We start from the raw sequence: 24,584 nt of genomic DNA on the forward strand, positions 1-24,584 counted from the left end.
TACTGATTAGTTAGAGTGCAGACTCCTTTTGAAAAAGATAAGCTTTTATAATAAAAAATGTCCACAGAAAAACTACTTGTCTTAATTTTTCTCAGCTTTGTATGTTTTTTGTCTTTCTTTCCTGAATTGAGACATGCACTGCTGCTTGTGATTCTTATTTACTGGAAAAAAAGGTAGCTGGATGAGTGTAGTGTGCCATTTTGGAACGGGTCATTCAGCCAATTCAGTATAGCGGGATATGTGTCTGTGTCAAAGTGGAGTCGACCACTGAGCCACATTTTCTTTAGCACAACCGGGATGTCATTGGCAGTTTGTCTGACGGGACTTTGGCTCCTTGCTGATTTTTGTTATTCACCTTTTGTAGGGTTTTACTAATTTGACTGCGTTCTGCAATATATAAGCAGAACAGTCAAAGACAGTAATGAAAATCAGATGGGAGATAAGAAAAGGGATTATGCTAATTTATGTTGTATTTCTAATCTGTGATACTAATGTTTAATGTAACTATGCAACAACCATATACTGTGTACTTTACAGTTGAGGATTTTTGATAAAATAACAACCAAAACTATTGTGCAAGAAAAAAAGATAAGACATTTTATTATACATGTAGCAGGAATTCTACTCTGTTTTGTTTAATTTATTCAGTGTTACATGAACATATATGTTTTGATATTGAATAATTTCCACGTTGTAATTGCTGCAACACAACACATGCGAAACTAAAGCTCTGTTCATCTAATACCGAAAACCGCATGTCAGAAGCTATTACTAGAAAATACTTTATTGTAATCTCTCTCTCTCTCTCTCTCTCTCTCTCTCTCTCTCTCTCTCTCTCTCTCTCTCTCTCTCTCTCTCTTTTTTTATTTTTGTGCAAATTATATTTGGGGGAACAGCTTTGACAGAATTGGGAAGATCTCAAGATGCAACTGAGCAGCTCACAACCGCGATTCTTCTCTAAATGTACCAGTATGGCTGTTAAGTTGACAATTCTTGAAAACTAGATTTCTTTGAGTACACTAAATAAAGTGCAGCCATCCCTGCACTGTTTGTAGAACACAGGCATACAATTGAAAATGCTCATAAATAGAATTCTGGTGAACTCAATATGTCACACCTTAGAAAAAGTACTACTTTTGCTGTTAATGTTAATCAAGATGGGTCTTTATGTTCAAATTCTGACGCCGTATGTGCTTTTAAGAATATCTTCTAAGAGAGTATGATGTGATGTTAGGACATCTATGTCTGCCAAGGACACATTTTACAACAATTGTACCAATAAATCCCTGCCAGTAGTTACACGCTACAATACACATTACTAACATCACTACCAAGTTAAACAAAATGTTATTATATATTCCTGGTCTATTCTTCAGGAAAGGAGAATAATTTTAAACCTTTCTAGATGAACTCAATAAATATTCATATTCTGTTTGCCTCTACAATTACACATGACACTATCGCTTATCGCCCTTTAAAATGCAACTTGTAACCCCTTCACACTCAGGAGAGGATTGCTTTTTTAAAGATAGTTTGTGGGGTGTAGTGCCATTTATATATGGTAGGACACTACTTGTAGGGCTGTAGAGATGTAGTGTGTGAATTATTAATGCTCAATTTCCCACTTGCTACTCTCAGCTCCCATTCGCCTTGCTCTTGTTGCATTCTTCTTGCACTTTAGGTATCTCTTCCTTGTACATTGTAGTGTTAATCCTGCTCGGCTATACATCTCCTGTGCCTACAGCTACAGCTATAGGGGAACAACTCTATTAGACCTCCAGCCCCGTCTTAAAAAATTACACTAAGTAGAATTACACTAAGTAGAAACCCAACCTCAAAGCAAGTGAAAACAATCAATGAATGGTCATATTTTTCTTCTCGGATTGGTAATGAACATCCATGGAGATTATGTTACAAATGGACAGACGATGCTATATCTTGTGACTCCGTGGGCAAAATAATCAAATATTATAAGATGGGAAATTTATTTCAACAAGACAATAAGAAAATTTGATGCCCTAAATTTAAAACTATTTAAGGCTTTTCTTCATATGGTTTGGTTGAAATAAAAAAAAAAAACAATGGTGATTTTCTTGGACACTGTGACTTTTCAGGCTAGGAAATATTCATGTCCAGACTGCAAAGGAATTATGCTCACCACCACTGGCTAATTAAAATAATACACCTTCACATATCAGTTAGTGACTCTTGATCTCCTCTTTTTGTACCTTAGTGTTACGAGACGACTTCAGACAGAACCCGCAGGATGTGGTGGTGGCTGTTGGTGAGACGGCCACTCTGGAGTGTCAGCCCCCACGTGGGCATCCTGAGCCCACCACCTACTGGAAGAAAGACAAGGGCCGTCTTGATCTTAAAGATGAAAGGATCACAGTGAGTTACGCACCTGTCTCTTTGAGCCTTTTTTACTGTAAATCATATAACCAGTAGAGTTTAAAAAACCCTCATTTGGATCAGCACCGCATTGGAGCGTTTCAAGATGTCGCATTTGTCGGAATTTTGTTATCAAGATTCATGCATGGTTCACTGAGAATTTGGGGGAAAGAAGAGCTAATAACTGTACAAAGGGTTCATCCCTGGCCCACATTGCACCCATTGACAAATGGCAACAGTTGGTCAAGTCTTTTTAAGTGTTCTAATCCTGAAATGGACCAAAAGTCAAGGGACAATCCATAACTTTATCCAGATCCACAACACAGAATATGGGCTCATGTTAAATCATCTATAAGACATATAAACCAAGTTTAGTCCAAAAATTGTAGTTGTTTTTTCTAGGATTTTCATGATTATTTGCAATGTTTTTGTTGTTAGCTTGTGTTTTAATTGCGCATTAATTGCACATTTTGTATCTAGATGTAAAGATACGGTACAATGAAATGATATTTTCAAGTTTTTACTCTTGCCAACATATAAAAGTGGACAAATAATTCAAATGCATTTAGTACTCCAGCATTTTAAATTCAAGCCCAAAAAGAAACAGCAGGGCATGTACTGTAAAACTGTTACTGTACTTTATGGTACTGTACTGTGAAACTGAACACACAACAAAAAGAAATACATGCATTGTGCATTTAAATACACAATATACTTCATTTACAAACAAATAGCTTCTGTTAAGTATTATGTTATACTGATGCATTTGCTCATTTTGTTCATGAATGCTTAAATTTGAAGTACTGAACTGACGCACACTCGGAAATAACGCAGTTGTACGGCAAAAGGAAAAGGCGATGATGTTCGTACCATGCAGTATAACTATGAGCTATGTTCAATCTGAACTTTTTGAATAAAATCTATCTTACGTCTAAAGATGCAAGACTTCTAACTGTAAGATGTCCACTCATTACAATGACTTATCCTGAAAAAAATCAGCAGCTCAATGCTATCACGCAATGTAAAAACCTTATTGACGGGCTAACAAAAATTAGCATTGTGTCCCAGGAGTGATACGTTCAAGTAATGATTTATTTGATGAAATATTCACGCATCGACACTGTCGAAACACATACAGACAGAATTTCTACAGTTTGTATGCTTTCTTTTCAGGTTCGTGGAGGAAAACTGACTATCTCCAACACACAAAAGACTGATGTCGGGATTTATGTGTGCGTGGCCACCAACATGGTCGGCGAGAGAGAGAGTGAAAAGGCTCAACTCTCTGTGTTTGGTAAGAACTCTGGGATATAAAGGTTCAAAAAGCAATAAAGCATGACTTTTTCAGGTGTTTACCGCTCACCATCACATGCAGTATTTATCACAGCCTTACAAGTAAATTTAGCTTGCGGTATATGTGCACTCTTCCCCACATCCAGAGAGACCAGTGTTTGTGCAGCGGCCTGTGAACCAGGTGGTCTTAGTGGATGAGAGTGTGGAGTTCAGGTGTCAGGTCCACGGTGACCCGCCTCCAACGTTGCGCTGGAAAAAGGAGGATGTGGATATCTCCCGTGGCAGGTGAGGAAAATGCATGAGTGTGTGTTGCACTTTAATGACGGTTTCTGTGCACATTAATGCGGTGAAAGTGATGACGTGGAGGTGCTGAAGCGAAGCTAATGAGTCCCTCAAGAAACAAAGAAGCAATTTGACATGTTACTCGTGGACTTTCATCAGTGTGAGAGAAATCATTTATTAGCCACAGAGAATTTCATTATTTGCCGTGTGAACGTCTGTGCTCATAGCAGAACAAAGCACCCCCCCCCCCATTTGATTGCTTCAAACTCTCCGAGCACCATTGTTCTTTTTATGTTGCACATAAGGCTCATTTTGGCCCAGCGATAGACCCCATGTTATAGAGGCCTTCTGTGTTGTTTAATATAAAGTAATCCAATACACAGTCCACAAGGAATAGTAGCTGCCGGTATATAAAGTCAACATAGTCCCACTAATAAAGAGAGCCAGATCTTTACTGCTCAAAGTTTTGATGACAGTTGTAGAGGTCTGCAATGTTTTATGTTTCAACAACAGCAATTAAGATTTCATAAGAAATCTTAATTGCTGTATTCTGCCATGAATTATTAGCTACTGCTCAGCACTTTGTCCTCTAGTGATGGAAACTGGACATACTGTACATCATAGCATGAAAGTAGGTTCAGCAGACGCTTCTCAAGACATGGAAAAAATCATTAGGCAGTCTACTTTCAACCCTTCTGCTAAGCACCACTGACTGGGCATGATGACACAGTTATTACTTTTTTCCCTTTTTTTCCCAAATCAATTGCATTGCATTAAGCATCATGGAAGGCCCTCTGAAAATTAGTACCATACATTTGGATTCAACCTGTATACTTTTGATAAAATCGGGAAAGAGTATATAGGTAGGGTTGCCAACCGTCCCTTGAAAACGGAATCGTCCCGTATTTAGGAACCTAAGTACGCGTCTCGTATTGAGTTGTAAAGGGACGCATTCTGTCCCGTAATATCGTCAGAGTAAAATAAAATATGTAATATGTCGATGGAATTAATGAACAACAGTTCCATTCATATGACAATTTACGGTAACGGTCCTAGGCCCTCCCCTGCTCTGTGACCAATGAGCTGACAGCACATTCGTGCATATCAGGATACAGAATCGGCTTATCTTATTGGTCGAGGTAATGTCGCTTGCCAAAGTAGATAGCGGAAGTCAACAAAGCAGCATGACAAATTTGTTGTCCACCACGCAACGCCAGAGATCGATATGGTATGTAAAGAATTATTAGTTCTTTAACCCTCCAATCAAGGTTAATATGGGAATGTTCAATGAATGTCAGCATTGTATGGACAAACAAAATACAATAATTTTGGGTTGGAATAAACAAGTACAATTGATTGACAAGTATGTTAAATAGATTAATAATGCATAAAAGTAATTAATTGATGAATAATAGACAAAGAAATACACACACCACCTTACATTTGTTACAAGTTCAAACATGGATTATTTTATTCTATGGTCAGTCGATATACGACACTTTAACTATAAATATAGTAAAAAAAAAATGTAAAAAATTGTTTACATTATTTTTCTCTTTTATGAACAGTAAGTTGACAAATATGTGAAAATGCTCTGCTGAACTGATTAAAGGTGAGCTGATTTTGATCCTCAACTATGACATGTCTTGCTCATTGTTTTACTCTCCAGTAGTCAAAGGCATTTGTGCCAAGGCAGAAAGCTCATTGCCCTTGGGAACACATAGTGAACATTCTGATTGGAGGACAATGCAACCTTCTAAATTATAGATTACCAAAATATATATGAATTAATTGCCAATATCACAACTTTATCTTGAGAATAGATACTTAAAATTGAGCACTCTGATATCGATATGCCCATCCCTAGTTGAAGGCAGTCAGGTCGGCCATCCCTACCGATGAGGTGTCCCTTATCTATTTTTCAGGGAGTTGGCAACCCTATATATAGGTTTTGCAACTCAAAGATTAGAGACGCAACATCTATATATACACAAAATAAACTTCACCCGTCACGATAAAACTCACAGGTAGGTAAGCTATATTAACTGCACAGTTTAGCTAACGAAAAGCTGGTCAAAATAACTGAGCTTCATATCGGTATTGCATTTAACTGAGAAGACAATGGAGACTAGTGGCTAATTAATGCAAAAACGGAGACTGAGTGCATAGTGGCTAATGTTCTGTTGTATGTTTGGACTAAGCAATATGGTATGACATGATGAAAGCAATACATGATTTTACCTGGCTTGCTTGAAATTTATTGGGGAGTCAACTTGCTTGATTTTTGCCACAGTAACTAGGAACTAATTTGACATTTGAAAGACTTGCACATATTTGACTTCCAAAGTTGGCATTTTACAAAATGTTGCTAGTCCTTAATTCGTCATCAATCATCAGCTAAGGTACCAGTGCGTCATTTTTCATGACGAACTGAATTGTAGTCGTCAGTCCGTACGTCAGTTAAATCTGTTGGTCTGTCTGTCCGTCTCTCCCCCCCAAAAGAATTGTCAGCAAAACGTCCATGACAGATGCGGTTAATGACGATTACTCTGACAGATGAAAGTACGCTTCCGTCAGTGCTTAGTTCGTCATTTTTAAAAAACGTCCAGTCATACGTCATTTGTCACCAAAACAGGCATCCATCAGTGACAGATTGACAGACACGCCAAGCATGCCCACCTCTCCCACATCTAGTGGTTTCACCAAACACGTGTAAAGCAAGTTATTAGAATCCATCACTGGTCTAATAAAGCCAAAATGTCACATCTAAAAGGACTAGACAAAGACTATGATGAGAAACTGTGACGGTCTGCTGGTCCGTCCAATCATCTGTGTTTTGTCGTGATGTCACTGCCCTTTGACTATAGAATATGTCCCATTTCTCGTCCTTCCTTCCACTTGTTTTATTCTTTTCCAAACCCGTCATCCTCATGGGAAGTGTGTATCTGGGTCAAAGATGTTCTTTGAATGCAGTCCTCAACCAACTCTGGAATGACCTCACAGCCCCCACACCACCGCCCCTCCATCGATATACTCCCCCCACACGCTCTTTCAAATATGACTTTTCTCACCCCTTGTGCCATTTCTCCGCCTGACTTGTCTTCTATGTGGAAATCAGCATGGCTGGCTGCACAATTTCACAAGATCTCTCATGCCAAAGAGACCCCAGAGAGGTGGAGCTGACTCCTTTGCCCCTCCACTCATTCAGATTTGAGCCCCTCTTATCTGAACCCGCCTGAGATGTCCCTCTTGTTCTCACCGAAGCATTTGGGATAAAGTCGAGAATTCTGCACTGGTGGCTGCACATTGATGCATCAACACTATGAATTAGTCATTTCTTACTAGTCTGCTCATTCATTGAGTTCAGTTTGTCAGAGTGTGCCACTCCTTTTTTCTCAGACAGTTTGTCTCTCTGACTCAGGCTCTGTGTCCTTATAGCTTGCGCTCTTTTGCATGCAAACACGTAGCAGGGCACGCTGCGCATCTCACACCACAGTGGGTGGTTTATCATTATAAATATTGAAAGAGTGGAACAGTCAGGGTTCCAGCTGAAAGGACCTTTAATTTTGCCATGCCTTCATGATGGCGTAATTGCTCTTGCTCGTTTTGTTTCTGCAGCAGAGTGTGTGCACGCGGGGGGTCTTAATTGCCTCAGAAAGTGAGGTGCCTTCAAACAATCAAGAATGACAAAATCTTTGAAAATAGGTTTTAGTTCAACCTTGGTTCCGTTTTTGGTTGATGGTTTGTTTATGTTTAGAGAATAAAAACAAGCCTCTGTCTGGGACGTTATGTGTTAATTGATATGTTTTTTTGTGTTTGTGAATCTTAATCTGGTTTAAGTATCACGCCCAAAATTGACATTGAAATGTTTTGTACCATGATCACATTTTGTTACAAGAACAAAAATATTCGACCTCTTTTTAGGTCACTAAGATCCTAGATCCTAGCCCTGTGGTTACACAGGGATGATGAAAAATAACCACATCAGCACCATAAGAGACAATAAGATGCCTTTTTAAACAGCCCCAGCAAATGTAGAATTTTGCCACATTAGACATCATGAAATCAAACACTTATTGTAAGATGCATATCATCGCAGATGTAACCGGTGTAACATATAAAAATACTTGACCGGGAGTGTTTTCAACACAACAGGGTGCTAGAATTGAGTGTGGCTTGTTTAAATTTGACCAGCATTCACCATCTTGTCAGCGTCTTCCCAGCTCTAAAACTATAGCCTAATGGCGTAATATAGTCATTTTTACATAGAACAACTGCTTGGAAAAAGGGCTTGATCCTGGCTTGAACAAGCAACAATAACCTATTAGGGGTGTGCATCTCTATCCTATAAAAGATGATTTGATAGGTATCTCAATAAATAAGGACTCGATTTTAAAGTGGAACGATCAACAATTCAGATCAATTTAGTAGGATTACGATTCACTTAGATATTTAAGGTACGGCTCAGTTGAAGAGGTATGATGCAATGCAATGCAACCTATGAATTAACTTGTCAGTGCTGTAAATGTTGCATTCCCTTCAAATATCTATCTTTCCAATAAAAGATTATTCAATATGTATCATGATCTATTTTAAAGTGAAAGAATTTGGTTCAAATCGATGCACTTGGATCTTTTAAATTAAAACAGATTTTACGATTCAACCGATTTTACAATCAGATTTTCTTACACCCATATAAACAATGTCTAAACCAATACTTAGATGCTATTTTCATTTTTCAAAATCGAGGCTTCACAGTGTTACCACTCTGTCACTAGGTATGACATCAGATACGAAAAAGAGGATCTTTTGCTGAGGATAAAGAAAGCCACCGTGAGTGATCAGGGGACCTTCACCTGCCTAGCAGAGAACCGTGTCGGCAAAGTGGAGGCCTCCGCTTACCTGACTATCAGAGGTGGGTAGCTTGTGGTCTCTGCAAGCCCATATTTTATTGTAACTCCCAACTCACAGAACAATCACTTCTTTATTACACATTTTACCAGCGTTATTGCCCCCCTGCTGAAAGGTTGGGCCTGGCCTCAAGCTTTCTTTTCACATAACAGAACAATGCACTTGATAGCTTTACATTTCAGAGCGCAGATTGCTTATGAACAATCTAACCAGTTTTAACTGAAAGGTTATCATCAAGCCCACTCTCTCCATGCGTCTACTCACCGATTAGCCAATCTCTGATATTGCCTTGAAAAGACGTTTCAGTTTTTGATTGACCTTAATACAATGTTTTAGTTTAAGAGAGAAATGGGTGCAGCATGGTAGACATTACAGTGGTATTTTATGAACTTACTCAACCCAATTCCAACCGTTGCTTCATTTCCACATACAGATGTCTTAATGTCTGTGTGAATGTGTTATGTGATGCTGAAAACTGTAAGAGTCAAGGCTTAAAAAGTAGCACTTGAGGGTGCCACTGTTCTATTAGGAATTAGTTCGTGGCATTGGTTCTTGTCCTTCGACCTAATGTGGTGATTGAGAGCCATCTGTTCTACAAACACCATGGATGGAAACCCAACAGCATCTCATTCATTTCTGATTTTCATTATTTTGCTTTCTTTCCCTCTACTCCTCTGCTTTCATTCTCTCTGTGTTGTGACTTTATCTCACCCACACCATTATTGTCACCAGTTCGCCCTGTTGGTAAGTAACAGCTGATCCCATTGTGCATGCGTTTTTGTTTTGTTTTGTTTTTTTTTAAGTCACGCTTTGAGCACTGCTGTGAGGATCCATAAATGCATTCATCAAAATGATAATTTACTGGCACATCTGCATTGTCTCTCAATCACTGACTTTCCCTGTTAGGAGCCACTGAGAATCCATGGATGTACTGTGTCACATTAGGTCTTGTCAACATTTTGACTTTGAGGTGTGAGGCACCCTTATAATGTCTGGTGTTCTGGTAGACGGCTTGTGTGATTAGCAAACAACTAGTTAGAAGAATACCCTTTATGCATGACGTTTCATTTGTAAGATTGCAAATAAGCTACTGTACCGCATGCTACTGTAATATTCAGAGGCGCCCCAGTTTGTGGTGCGACCCCGTGACCAGATTGTGGCTCAAGGACGAACGGCGACCTTTCCCTGTGAGACCAGAGGCAAACCTCAACCCACTGTGTTCTGGCAACGAGATGGCAGCCAGGTGAGACTTTGGCAAAATGTTTCCTATAATGTGCATACAGCTCATGATGAGAGTTATATTGTTTGATGTCATGCTAAGACATCAATATTGCAGCAGGGTAGGGACTGTATTTAAAAAATATATACATACAGTATATACAAACTGATGAAACCAAGGTGACATTGTGTGTGGGTTTTTGTGGCACACACAGATAATGAAGTGGTCATTCATCATCGGTTGATGCTGTTCTGACCAGCCGACTCACATTAGAGTCATTAGAAGTAATGAAAGGAGGCTAATGTCCTTTCCTGCCAGCTTGTCTGCTTGGGGTGCAGAAACAGACAAAGCTGATGCCTCAACTCTCATAAGTGCAGCATAAACACTGTGGGGGACATTCACATTTCGCTTCTTTGCGAGATGATGAATCCTTTTTGGAATATAAATTCTTAAGAATCCCTTTCAACTCGTATTTAATGACTCCTTGAATAGCATTACAATTTGAACAAGTTCAACTCGACTTTATTTAATGAACAATGAACATCACATGACCAGAAAGTGTGTGATGATCATGTGCTGCAAAATCAATGTTGGCTTTAAAAAATGTAATTGGGTACTATATTTTATTTGTTTGAGTTTATTGGACATGGATCTTAAAGCTCAACAATAATGATTATTGTCATAATACCAACATGACTTTATTTTGTCAGACAGTTTTTATTGTTGTGTGGTCAGACAGGTTTTCAGTAATGTTCTTGATTGGACAGGTCCGGAGGTGATCTGGCTTGGCTGTTATCAGTAAAAGTGAACTCAGCTGCACATGCACATTTCACAGATCCATATTAAGAAGGAACCATGTACCTTCATTTAGGAGTTTTACTTTCCAACTTCACCCCTTGTAGGATCTTCTGTTCCCCAACCAGCCAACACAGGGCGACAGTCGTGTGTCTGTGTCTGTGAATGGCGAGCTGACCATTTCATCAGTGCAACGTTCAGACGCAGGCTATTATATCTGCCAGGCCCTCACTGTCGCAGGCAGCATCTTGGCCAAAGCCCAGCTGGAGGTGGCAGACGGTAAGTAAGGAGACCAAAGCACGCACGCCCACTTCATCCAACACATCAAAGTTAATGAACGCAATAAAAAGAACAAAGTTTTGGCATTTTGTATTTTCCCCAAACAATACATTGTCTGTTTAAATCATTTATTTCTTCCTTTACTTCTTTCGTGTTTGACCAAAATCGACCAACGACACAACAAAGACAACAGCATAGAACAAAGGCCTCTGAAAAATGACCATCCTATGGGCAAATACGCTATTCGACATGTAGTAGAATACATTATAGTTAGTACGTTTTTTTCATAATTCATGATTGCTTTTTCATATTGATGTAAATTGCGCTTTAAAATAAACACATAAACAGATCAACTTGAAGCCTTGTTTGAATAATTGATTGTTTTTAAGGCTCCCCCCATTTTAATTTGTAAGCCTCCATTTTCATGCTGCAAATGCCAAGCAGTCGCCAACAGTTATTATTTTTACAACTCTCTCCCTGTGATGAATGTAAGTTGTCTGAAAACACATAAAATAAAACCCCTCTTGATGGAACGGACGTGTTTAGTCTTATTAGACAAATCTTTAATGTCAGCACTAAAGTGCTAAACTGCTTCCTTATCTGTGCCGTTGATTCCCTTCTCCACATTTGTGTCTTTTAATGCATATGGAGGGAGATGGAATGAAGCATGCAGGGGTGATTTCAATGTAGATAAACACAGCAGAGGGGTGATGTCAGATGAAATTTTGGAAATGTCATCACTAACAAAGTACATGATGAGCTCCTTTCCAAGCCAACTCAAGAGATTGGTATATTTCATAACCTCTGTTGGCAGACACCATATGTCACATATAGACTCAAATATAGGATTTATTACCTTTGTGACTAATAGGCATGCAGCATACGACTGTATTTGTTTAAGCTAAATTAGGAACTCAAATCAGCTCTCCCATTACTGTACTTGGAGTCATGTTCCGTGTTAGGCAGATTTATTCCCCAGCTTTTACTGTACAAAACGTAATCTATATCTACGGTGCTAATCCCGCATCACTTTGGAACCATCAGCTGCCTGAGCTCCATTGTTCTGCTTCCATTTATTAGTCTTATGCCCAGTTGTAAGCAAAGGCAAAATGGGCATTTTTGTCTTCAAGGAGTGGATTTTTAATTTCTAAGATAAAACGTCAGCTTTGAGGCTGTGCCTGCTATACGTGTGCCCGCATGTGCACTTCAAATGATTGACACCTCGTCGGCCACGCCTTCTGTCTGCAATTGGTTCTTTTTCTCAAGCACGGTGGCGGTTTCTTAAAAATAATACGAAAGGTACAAGATGGGACTAGAGAGGGATGATTTTATTTTTTTCACAGATCATATTTCTAATGTATTACTGCCATGTCAAACTGAGCATTTGAACAAATATGACAAATCAATTTCACCCAACAGAGAAAGAAAGAAACACATCCCTAACATTGGTCAACGTACTTGAAATAGTACGACTCCCTGCATTAGCTGTGTGTACTTTCACAGACTTGAAGGGTTGCCACAATTGCTCTGGATATCTGTTGACTAGATGTGCTGAAAACATGTTTGTTGCCATAGATTACAAATCCTTGAGGGTTAGGACATATTACCGTCATTCAACATTTAGCATTAAATTGTAATGTTAATGTACAAAATCCAAAATTAGAACAGCCAACAGTTGTTACTCTCTAGTTGCATAATGTCTCAATTTAATCATCATATTTAATATCTCATACTGTTAATTCAAAATGCAGAGTTAAGCAGCAACATGTATTGATTGGAAAGTCTTCTTGAATAGAGGAGTTAATCAATTGTAGTCATGTGCGATGGGTTGGTGGAGGAGTAATTCTGAAACCATAATTATGACATCCTTTCATTATCGCCAAACGTATTGTTTAAAATGGTGTCAAATGATAGTAATGCCATAGTAGGGTGTGCATGACTGTACGGTACTGCTGCTCTGCTTATTGTTTTGTTCTCACCGTTTAGCAGACATTGTGATTAAAAAAAAAGGGAATCTGTTGTAAACACTTGTAAATATGGAGACAGACCTGATAACAGTTGAAAGCAGCAGTGAGAAAATTGGAAGCCGGGGAGTTGTTACAAGGCCCGGTGAGAGCGAACACTCCAGAAATAAATGTTACAGGGTGCAGATGCTGTTTTCTGGATGATATAACATACTTTAAAAAGCTTTTAAAGCGATGCATTGTTGTCCTCCTTGGCATGCTAATTTAAGAGTTTAATTTGTTGTGTTGGAACGGAGAAAAAAAGGCCAGGAAGGTGGAGAGTCATTGCTGGCTAAAACCAACAGGCATGGATGTGCTGAAAGGCGTTATAAAGAAGGTATGGTAATTATCACCACGGGTTAAGCATCATTAATCCTCACCTAGTAATTAAAACTGAAAGGTGTGATGCAGTGCCATGAGCACACTGCTCTACTCTGGAAAAGGCTCAAAATAGTCACTTCCTCTTACAACCAACCCATCAGATTGAGTTTTAACATATTGAAACTGCAATAATTACAATCACTAATTAGCACCTTCTGACAAGGTCATATTTTTCCTTGCAAAAAAGGCAACATTTTCCATTATAGACAATATGAAGTCACCAGCTGATGGCAAGTCTGTGCCATCAAAACGATACGTAGTTCAAGAAAGGTTTCAATTATAAGAATTAATAACATCGATTCCTTCACGATTATCCTCAGCCCTGAAGGACCGCCCACCGCCAATCATCCGTCAGGGCCCCTACAACCAGACACAGGCATTAGGGAGTGTGACAGTACTCAGGTGTCAGGCTTCAGGGGACCCACAGCCCACAATTACCTGGCGAAAGAACGGGATCAGCCTGCTGGGAAAAGATTCACGGTTTTCCCTGCTGGAACATGGCAGCCTTCAAATACAGAGTGCCAAGGTGAGTTGTCTTGATTTATCTGTCCTCATTACTCATACCTTATTTACATTTCGACTGTAATTGAGTAAATGTTGCCTTATTATACACAAAACATTCACAACACTATGACCACTGCCACAAGAGAGAGGCAATGGACTGTATCAAAGTTAATATTGCTCCATTTTAATTGACACCATCAGAGAAATTCATTGAACAATACGTTGGTTGTTGTGGTTGTGGCATAAAAATATTCTGCATCATGCCGGGAGCTGTTTCTAATAATTTCAGTCTGAAGTAGTAAGATTTTCATTTGAACTGAATTTGTAGAACACAGTGCACAAGTTGCACTGTACATGGATGCATTATTCTGATGAGGGGTATAAATGTCAAGTTTCCTCAATTAACAGTCATGTCAATTTGGGTTAAAACACAAAACATAATAAGAAATATACGAACAACAGTGTCATTTAAAAGGATGAAGGGAGCGTATAAAAGTATAAGTTCTTTAAGAGTGCCTTTTTGTAGGAGTTTGTGTGGCACCAGTCTGATTCAAGGACTCGAGGACAGGGACTGTTAAAGGCAGTTGGATGGGGCTAATATAATGGAGGGACTTAAATATGCAGGGTCCTGTCTCTGTGTCAAAGTGCTCCTCCTATGTCGCTCACCTCCACTATCTCTTGAGAGAGAGCCCAACTGCCTGTGGTCCCAGAGGCTTTGCCAATATGAACAAGATGATCATATCAGGGCTTCAGTATTTCCCGTGTCAGCACTCCTGATGATAATGTTGATGGTTCTGGGAATGGAGGATGACTATTATTGGAGGAAATCAATTAAGGAAATTAATGTCAGCTTTTACTGGGCTCTTCTTTTTTTTTCATTGGGTGGCTTTAAGGTTTTTTTCTCATCCACTCTCAAGCTTGTCTCGAGCCAAATGCAGGCCAGTGAAGGTTAATGCATTTTTACTGTACTACTAGCTGCAAACCTCCTTCGAAAGTCCAGACTGATGCAAGAGCTTGTAGCAGCCATCTGGGATCACAGTTGCAAAGACTATTGGATTCACGCTCACATACCAACAGAACATGCCTGAAAGCTATGCTTTTTGCAATTTGAATGAGCAAAGAATACTAAGACATCTTCATTGTTGTATAACTAATATTGTTTAAACTTGTTACCTCTACCGCAGAGGTCATATTGTTGGATTTTTGGTAGAATATTTAAAGTGAAAAGAGAAGTGTGTGCTAAAGCTGAAGTAGCGTGTGTGTTTGAAAGACAGGCCGCCGTTGCTTGTTGAGCATTGCACAGTTTTAAGTAGTACATACAGGATATCATGTTAAAAAGCTAAAATGATCCGACAAGATTGTCATTCGGATACTGACTACGTTTTGGTTGTTAATTTAAGTTTGCTGCTCATTTTAATGATGAGAAGACCAATGATGTTGATATCTCTGTTTTAACCTGTATAGACACTTTGATACAATAAGTCTGTAAAATAACATATGACCATCTTAAAATGGTATATATGACAGTGAATCCATGACAGCGCGGACTATGGAAGAAGGCTATATATATATAGCTTCAAGCTGTTTATCACAGTTCGAATTCTATTTCCTTTTTAGCTGTCTGATTCTGGCTTGTACACGTGTGTGGCTACCAGTTCCAGTGGAGAAACATCATGGAGTGCTTACTTGGATATCGCAGGTATGCGGCAGTGAAGGTTCTACTCCTGTGAAGCAGTTGCTATGTAACGTTGCTTCATTTTATTTAGGGTTTTATTCATATTGACTTTATTTATTTATTTATTTTCTTTATCAGATTCCACTGACCCCATTGACTTCCTGTCCAACAACTTGACAGCCCTGCCAGGGCCGCCCTCCAAGCCAGAGGTCACTGATGTCACCAAGAGCAGCATCTCGTTGTCATGGGAACCGGGGCCAGAGGCTGGCTCCTCTGTGTCCTCCTATGTCATTGAGGCCTTTGGGTATGTCTGTGACCCATGGCCTTGAGCCATGTTTAGTGACCCCAAAAAAAAGCAGATGGGAGGGGGTTTTGTTTGAAAGCAAACTAAATAAATATTCAAAGTAGCTAACCTTAAAGTTTTAAACAAAAGTGACATTTACTTGTGGGATTTACATTTAAACGGTGTTTGTTTGGCATTTAAGGATCACTTTGATCAGTATATGACAACTGTTTTTCTTTTTATTTAAATTCCTGACAAGACTACAAAGTTGTTTCATCTTTATTGCAGAATTTACCCTGTGATGAGGAAAGGAACAATCTTAAACAATTTCAGTCTTTTTATTTGACAGGATCTTTTGTTCCTCACCATTTTGTTTGGTTTACCTGCATTTTGGTGTCCGATTCAATTTTCTGTCTGGTATAAGAACAAAAAACAAAATAAAATAAAAATCCCTCGAGCTCATGGATATATCCTTGCTTTTCAAACAGTCAGTCAGTAAGTAACAGCTGGCAGACAGTGGCAGACCATGTGAAGACCACAGAGTTCACCGTCAATGACCTACGACCGAATACTGTCTACCTATTCATTATCAGGGCAGTCAGTGTTCAGGGGCTAGGAGACCCGAGCCCCATGTCCAAGCCTGTGCGGACACAAGGTACAGAGAAAGACACTAGAAGATAATCATGGATCCTTTGAGACAAGCATCATAGTTTAATTCAAATCACCTGATCTTTCCTGCTGTTTTAGATATTAGTCCCACTGCACAGGGAGTGGACCATCGTCACGTACAGAAGGAGTTAGGGGACGTGGTGGTCAGCATGCACAACCCCGTAGTGCTCAGCTCCACTTCAGTGCAAGTCACATGGACCGTAAGTACTCATAGCTAGGAGGCTGTTTCCATCTGAAACTGAAAAAATAAATACATGGCCAGAAGCACGATGCCAATTAATCAGAACAGCTTACATTTGGAGCACCATTTCTCAAAACAAACTTTCAACAATCGTTTAAACAAGTACCACAACGCAATATTGATGTGAGCCTTGAGGCTTGCACTCCACCGTTATAGGCAACTAAGCCAAGAGATGCTATTCACCTTGTTAGAAGCATTATGGGAAGCCCCTGTAGTATCTTGGGTTCAAATTACCACATATTGATATTTGTATATTTTTAGTCCACAGTGAAGTACAACAAAGTATGACTGCAGTTCCTAAAATGCTACATGAACCAAGTGCAACGGTGGCATGAACTGAATTTGACAGTAATAAAAACCTCCATAGCCGTACAGTTTAAAAATGCATCTCAAGTACTGTAATACTGTCTCTTGAACCTCGTACTATTCTCTTCTCTCAGGTGGACAATCCTTCCCGATTTATTCAAGGCTACCGTGTTCTGTACCGCCAGACATCAGGGCTGCCATCTCCAGGACCATGGCAGATCCAGGACTTAAAAGTCTCCTCACAGAGGGACATGACTCTTTTGGGCCTGAAGAAAGGAATTGTCTATGAGATTAAAGTGCGACCATACTTTAATGAGTTTCAGGGCGCAGACAGTGAATCCATGACAGCGCGGACTATGGAAGAAGGTAAATAATTTTAATAACAGCACGCATCTTTGTACTTAATGTTGCAGGAGTAATGTATTCTTCATTTTGTTGATGCATGAAAATGATTTCTGTGTAAATGTTATAAATTAAAGTGGTAATAGATAATGATATTTGTAGCACAGCCACCCACGGATCCATGTGCACAGTGTGATACAACAGGCAGAACAGCCAGAGTTCGGTGACAAGTGCAGACCTCTGTGGTTTGGCAGACAAGGGGGATGGGTGGCTATTTGAGATGGGGACTTAAATATTGGCTCAGATCTGTACTTGCCTCTTTTTGGACCCCTGCGGGCATATGTCTGCCACAAACCAATACTTGACCTGTTTGACATGACCCACCCTTTTCAATAACACACACAGACACATAGAACGAATACAGTATATACTTTGAGTGTGCTGTAGTTTTTTGTTCAATCCAGGCCCAAGGTCATCCTACAAGCTACATCAGTCTTCTTAATCAGCAAACAGATTTAGCTCAGGTTGTTAGGATTAATAGTGACTTGATGCTGGAAAATGATAGCTGACAATCCTTAGGCAACAATCCAATCATAACTTTTTCCCCATGTAAAAAGATCAGTATGATAACTGAGCAGCTCTAAACAAGCTATTAGGAGAAATACCCTGGAAGGTGCTTCCAGTCACATTGTAGGAGCATTTGTTATTTCCAGTGGACAAATCTGGCAGCAGATTTACAGACTGGCTTTCTGGTGGGTGTGACGATAGGGAGTGTATCTCCAAATTGCAACCTGGCCAGGTGCTGCATCAGCCGAACCAGGCAGCAGTCCAGCTTGAACGGAGAGCTAGTCAAGATAAGGCCATTAATGTGGGAGAAATCTCCAACTTGCAGAATTTCTGTTTCATGGCAACACATGAGAGGACCTATCTGGGATTGTGAACATGCGCGTCTGCAAAAAAAAAACAAAAAAAAAAACGAGGACCTTACCTCACTGGAGCCCAATTAAAATGGCCACACGGGATTATTGGAGGATTTTTCCAACTGAGGTAGCAATTTTACTTTCTCTGGAAAAGGTATTAGGGAACAGAAAAAATATCCATTAATCTAGAGCCAGAAATGGATTGCACAGCAGAAATTTTCAGAAAAACACTTATTATCTGCCACAGGCAGATACTCAAAAGGGCGCTGCATTTGTGCAACCTTGCAGGGCTGGCTCTGAGGACTAACAGAGCAAGCACATGGTGAGGTGTTCAACCCTACATCCAAAGTCCCAGTTAAAATTCGAAAATGTTACTGCCACACGGCTGATGTTGGCAGCTTAAGGAGGGAGACAATGTGATACTACCCATTCACATCACAAATGCCACATGTGGGGGTGGGGCTGTTTGCTAATTCATGTCTCAAGTAGCTTACACGATGGGCTCATTAGCGGAGCAAGTTCTGTTTACCAGATTGCATCCTGCAAAGGAGCAAATTAAGCAGCTTTTAGCACATTTTGTTATAGTGGCACAATGGGTACGTTTTGACTAGGATGCACTGTGCTATGCATCATTTAGATTGAAGTATCAGCTATGTATTTATGTACAGGCTGTGCATATTATTGAGTAACGTACTTGGCGGGCATTGGTGATGTCTTCAATGTTTCATTAAATGTTTGAATGTTGGTATCGTTAGTATTTGTTATTTGAGAATATTCATTTAGGCAGACTTGTGGTTTTCCATATGTGGAGAATAATTAATAAGTAATCCTAATTTTAAACAAATCTACAATTCAAACCGCTTGCCGTACCTCAGTTAGAGATAGTGCTCGTTTGTGACATTCTCTCTCTCCCCTTTTGTAAAATGAAACCTATCTGAAAATGTCAAGTCACAGCGAGCATTTTACCATGCAGCCAGGTGACGGACAATACAATCACATCATGGCCCACCTACTCTGCAAATCGCTGCAATGTTGTACGTATAAATGCTTCGCCTAAAGATAGCATTATTATTTTGTATCTTTTTAATTGGGTTCCACCTAATCGTTCAGTCCAACACAGTTTGGAGCATTACAAAGGATTTAATGGAAACTGTGGGCCCCAAGCAGTTTAGTAGTCCATTCTGAGAAGATAATGTGTTAAATTGCGTTGATTATAGCGGTGGAGCCCTGCCTCTCCAATACGCCCATATGGGTCACCAGGCCAGGTAGCTACATGTAAAAATTAATTAGAATTTTCCTTGCAAGGCAATTACATGGCAAAAAAAGATAAAGCACAATGAGCATTTCTATTTATTTCCCATTTATTGTATTTTCCATTTGACCCATCAGCACCCAGTGCACCCCCACAGCAAGTGACAGTGTTGACTGTAGGAAGCAATAATAGCACCTCCATCAGCGTGTCATGGGACCCTCCACCGTCTGACCAACAGAACGGCATCATCCAGGAATACAAGGTAAGAGTCAGGCTTGTGTTCTTGGACAAAAACATCCCTATACATTTGAATAGATAACCTTAAAATGGATTCTGTCAACCTGTTTGTCTTTGGCAGATCTGGTGTTTGGCTAACGAAACCCAGTTTCATGTGAATAAGTCTGTGGATGCAACCATCCGTTCAGTGGTTGTTGGGGGTCTGCAGGCTGGGGTGCCGTACCATGTGGAGGTAGCTGCAAGCACCAGTGCAGGGGTGGGGGTCAAGAGCGCACCCCAGTTTATCACCTTGGGTAATCCACTCACGCACACACGCACAACTGAAGTCTGGATAAAATGAGCAAATAATGGGTAGACCAAGGTGTCCATCACAGTTTGGGGTCCGAGAAAATGATTTATCAATTTAGCACCCTGCAGAAAGAAGATTGCTCTTTACACTGTAGACATCTACTGAAAAATCAATAGTGGTTCATTACATGTAGTGTTTGGTAACACTGCCAAGTACTGTTAGCCATATCAATAATCCACTTCAATATATGGGCTGCAGTCGCTAACAAAGTAGAGAGTGATTTTTTTTGCTGGAGCTTATCAGCCTATCACTTCTTATAAAACAGCAAAAGGATGCTAAGAGTATATAAGCCCAGAGTCAATATTGGAGCCGAGGACAGATGCTCCTCATCTACGACTTTTGACTGATAAATAATAACAGCCTTAACAGACAGGGAAAGGGAAACAGGCCTGTGGGCTGCAGCTTAATGATGTGTGTGTGTGTGTGTGGGTGTACGTGCATGTGTGTGTGTCAGGATTGGGGGTTCCTGCCGGAGACTGTGAATCTAATTTCACAGCACAGTAGCTGCAACAGAAAATCAAACTCTGTCAGAGCTGCTCTGTCAATCTCGTGTCTTTTAGGCTCAACTTGATAAGTACGCTGCTGAATTGATTAACTCTGCCTATATATTGGATGCACTGATGCTGTTTATTTTCGTTATTTATTTTTATTTAGTTATTTTAGATGTTTTCCGAGGCACAGAGTTTGTCTCCATGTGCCTTGTGATCTAAGTAGTAATAAAAACGAATGAATGGTTGTTGTTTTCAATCAAGTAGAACAGCGCTGCATCAAATGGAGAGGTTTTTCAATAGTTTTGTTGATTTAGCGATATGATAAGGTCAAATTAATTGAAAATATGTTTCCTTTCCCCGTGGTTGCATTTGTGCATTGGGGTCCCCAGGTGCAGAACAGAGGGATGTCATGACGGGATCGGAGGGCAACAATAGCATCTCAGATGTGGTGAAACAGCCGGCCTTCATCGCGGGTTTGGGCGGAGCCTGTTGGATTGTTCTCATGGGCTTCAGTGCCTGGCTGTACTGGAGGAGAAAAAAGAGGAAAGGACTCAGCAACTATGCAGGTAAAAATCAATTTACATGGTTCTGCATCAATACAGAATCTCAAAGCTCATTTGGTCTCTCGCCCCAATGAGACTTGATGTCATCACAGATTTGACTCCATTTGAGCTGGCTAAAAGGCAGAACGATATGAATATATTCAGCACTGGTGGAAATAGGCTGTATTTACTTTTATCCACTGTGCATTGGTGTGCATCAAATGTGCCACGCTCCATCGATAGTGTGCCTCGGCGCTGTCATACAGTCATGTGAGATAAGTAATTTTACATCACCTCCCATTATCAGACCTTAGAGAGTGTTGTTTGCACATTAACATGAAGCACATTAAGATTTAAGGATGAATGATATATTTTTAGCCCTTTGGTGGATTGTGGGCTGCATGTCCGTTATCATAATTTGTATTCCAGTCACTTGATTTTCCGGTTTAATAGGGATTTACATGATTGAGTGCTGCATCTTTTATCTATTTTCTTAAAGTAAATTAAAAACATCATTGTACAACAACAAAAATAGTGATTTTCAGCTGTGGTAAAAAAAAAAAAAAAAAGAATGTATCGATACTAGCCGCTAATGCCAATCACTACCTCTATGTTTTTATACAAAGAGGTAATAATTGGATATTTCTCAAATGCTGACATTAACCAATGATTCACTTATCACTAGGGCTGGTTCATACTTAAATTATTTGCTAATTGAGACGCCATACTCTACCTTTAGCCTGGAGTAAACTTAATAATGACAGAGTGAAATCCCTCACTAGCTAAATACGTTGACTGTTCATTTGGCAGATTTATGTTTGACTTGAATCTGTTTTTCCTTTTTTCAATATGGATTCCTCTTGTTTTTTTGTCATTGCAGTTCAATCCTTCACCTTTACCCGAGCAGGTATGCTTTTACACCATGCATTGTGTTTTAAATATCGCAACAGTTTAGCCAACGTTTATTCAAAATGCCAGCAATATGGTAAAGTTTTGTTGATGCCAATATCAAATTGACTTGTATTTTTCTCTTTACCTTAAGTCACTTTCCAAAGAGACAGAGGTCTGATCAGAAATGGAAGGTAAGAGTTGTTTTTACTTTCTAGAATGACTTTCAGTCTACCATCGCAATGACAAGTACTCATTTTAATGCCTTAACTGAAGTCATTTCATGTGTTGAGAATTAGAATTTGATTACACTTTCCAATCTTTCCTTCTCATACCAGTGTATGATGTTCAGTGATGTACTGTGTACTCGGTGATCATTAATCACCCTTTTCTTATGAATTCTACTAATTAAAGAAGGCAGGCTGCTGCTCTTCTTCACTGCTAATGTAAGGGCGAATGGGGAGGTCATGAGTGAAGGGTAGAGGTGATGAATGTGCTATTTAAAAAGTGTCAACCTATTTGACTTTGTGCAGGTTCCTAAAAGTTTGAAAGAATAGTGTGCCAAACTCGCCACTCAAATCCATACGATATTCAAAATATGCTAGTTGTATTGATTTCTGTTGGTTTTGATGCAGAAGACACCTCGCCTGTGTTGGCTGCCAAAATGTGGTAATGACAATGACAGGGTCTCAATCTCAATCTCAATCTTAATTAGAAAATGGTCCTTGCTAATAATCGGAAATTAGGTCTCATAATGAGTGTTTCAATTCACAGAAAAGTAGGCAATTCTTTGAAGCAAAAACAGAAATAGATAAGAAAGCACAATTAATACGGTGCCAACTAAACAATCACATAATACCATAGCTATGGCAAATGTTGCAAAAGATGAACTAAGATAAATACCACAATAGATTAACAAACACACATACACGTTGTTACAGTGGCACTTGCTTTTTTGATGTATGCAAATGCTTGTATATGTGTATTTTACAATAGAAATTATTGATATAATTGTTAAACACCTTAGAGCTATCATCAAGTCAGCTGTAAACAATTCCCTTGGTGCTTGGCGAGTCAGGTCCAAATGGAAAATTCCCCGCGTGTGCTAGCGCATTAAGTAAACATGCAAACAGGCCGCATGAAGCATGCAAATGTATTGCCCGTTTTACGGCAGCTGGTACTACAGCCAAGTGGTCTGTTTTTTCTTCCTGAAATGCTTCTCACAAATTTCCTTTCCAAAAGTCAACACTTTTATACATTACAACTGTATTTCACAGCAACAAAATCGACGCCCCATTTCCTAAACCACTTTATGGTCCTTTTCTGTCTCTGTTGCCATGGAGACGATGCAGCCATGTAGTTGCACTGCCAGAGGCGGTCCATGATTCTCAATTTAAAATGTAAATTTTTGTTGTGCTAAGGCTATAAAGCGGATTAAGTGTGTATTCAGGCCGGCCTGGTTTCTCCTGGGAGAGTTTTGGCTTGTGGAGTTTAAGGGGAGGCAGAAGCCAGATATATAGACCTGCCATGTTATGCCCCGCATGTTCTTTGCACTCTTGTTTGTGCTTCAGGCTTCTCCATGGGATAAAATATATTCACAATGGGTATTCACATCACTTTATTTTTATCACAGCGGGAAAAGCAAGATTATTAAAATGCATGCTGATATTTATTTAATTCCTTCCTTTTCTTCTCTGCGTCTCTTTGCATATTTGTCCCTCAGCCGTCCAGGGCTGTTGAAAGCGGGTGACCCTGGCCTACCCTGGCTGGCGGACTCGTGGCCCTCCACCAGCCTTCCAGCAAATGGAGGATTGGGGAGTCCGAAAGGCAGCAGTAACTTTGGCCGAGGAGGTAAACATTGCTGGCTGATGGGAGTTACAGCTAGCATTGCCTGGCCCGACAGTTTTGATGTTCATCATTTGTTATCCGTAGTGACAAGGGCTGACATTAAAACAAACACGCAGAGAAATTAAAAGTGCCTTTGAGGGCTATACTTTGCTAATGTGATTTGACAAGCCTGATATTTGGGATTAAATTTGTGCTATTACATTGGCTTTTTGGCCCCTTTTTCTCTCATGCTCTGCTATTGTGTGCTGAGCTTGAGAGTTTAATCGGGGTTTACGTGCATGCTGCGTTTACGTGTTTGTCAAGCTCAGGAGAGGTCTGGTCAGCTGCAGGGCTGAGCATCTTCATGTGAACACTCCACCGGGCTTCCTCAGCATGATGCATGTTAATTATGGTTGCAGACCATCACTTCCATTCAGATCATGTCTATTTATGAGCTATTTCTTTGAACAAATGAGCAGAACAAGAGCAGCAGGGAGTGTTAAT

The 24,584-nt window shown here is 39.8% G+C and overlaps 1 protein-coding gene across 3 annotated transcripts in view; it reads left to right on the forward strand.

Annotated features, from left to right (window-relative positions):
- Positions 1-24,584, forward strand: part of LOC147133162 (roundabout homolog 2-like) — a 66,139-nt gene that overhangs the window by 32,088 nt on the left and 9,467 nt on the right. For 2 of the 3 annotated variants that reach the window (XM_086012563.1, XM_086012564.1), the window contains exons 3-21: positions 2,234-2,391; positions 3,565-3,685; positions 3,831-3,969; positions 8,745-8,881; positions 9,610-9,621; positions 9,996-10,120; positions 10,999-11,170; positions 13,875-14,080; positions 15,676-15,757; positions 15,872-16,037; positions 16,505-16,671; positions 16,764-16,885; positions 17,367-17,598; positions 19,884-20,008; positions 20,105-20,276; positions 21,213-21,389; positions 22,246-22,272; positions 22,408-22,447; positions 23,977-24,104. In XM_086012563.1, the coding sequence (XP_085868689.1) occupies positions 2,234-2,391; positions 3,565-3,685; positions 3,831-3,969; positions 8,745-8,881; positions 9,610-9,621; positions 9,996-10,120; positions 10,999-11,170; positions 13,875-14,080; positions 15,676-15,757; positions 15,872-16,037; positions 16,505-16,671; positions 16,764-16,885; positions 17,367-17,598; positions 19,884-20,008; positions 20,105-20,276; positions 21,213-21,389; positions 22,246-22,272; positions 22,408-22,447; positions 23,977-24,104 (2,508 nt within the window). The remainder of the gene's footprint in view (positions 1-2,233; positions 2,392-3,564; positions 3,686-3,830; positions 3,970-8,744; positions 8,882-9,609; positions 9,622-9,995; positions 10,121-10,998; positions 11,171-13,874; positions 14,081-15,675; positions 15,758-15,871; positions 16,038-16,504; positions 16,672-16,763; positions 16,886-17,366; positions 17,599-19,883; positions 20,009-20,104; positions 20,277-21,212; positions 21,390-22,245; positions 22,273-22,407; positions 22,448-23,976; positions 24,105-24,584) is intronic. The other variant, XM_086012565.1, reaches the window with a different exon arrangement.

The sequence above is a fragment of the Filicampus tigris genome, chromosome 17 (genome assembly GCF_054856515.1).
Source record: "Filicampus tigris isolate MCC_2025a chromosome 17, RoL_Ftig_1.0, whole genome shotgun sequence".
NCBI lineage: Eukaryota > Metazoa > Chordata > Actinopteri > Syngnathiformes > Syngnathidae > Filicampus > Filicampus tigris.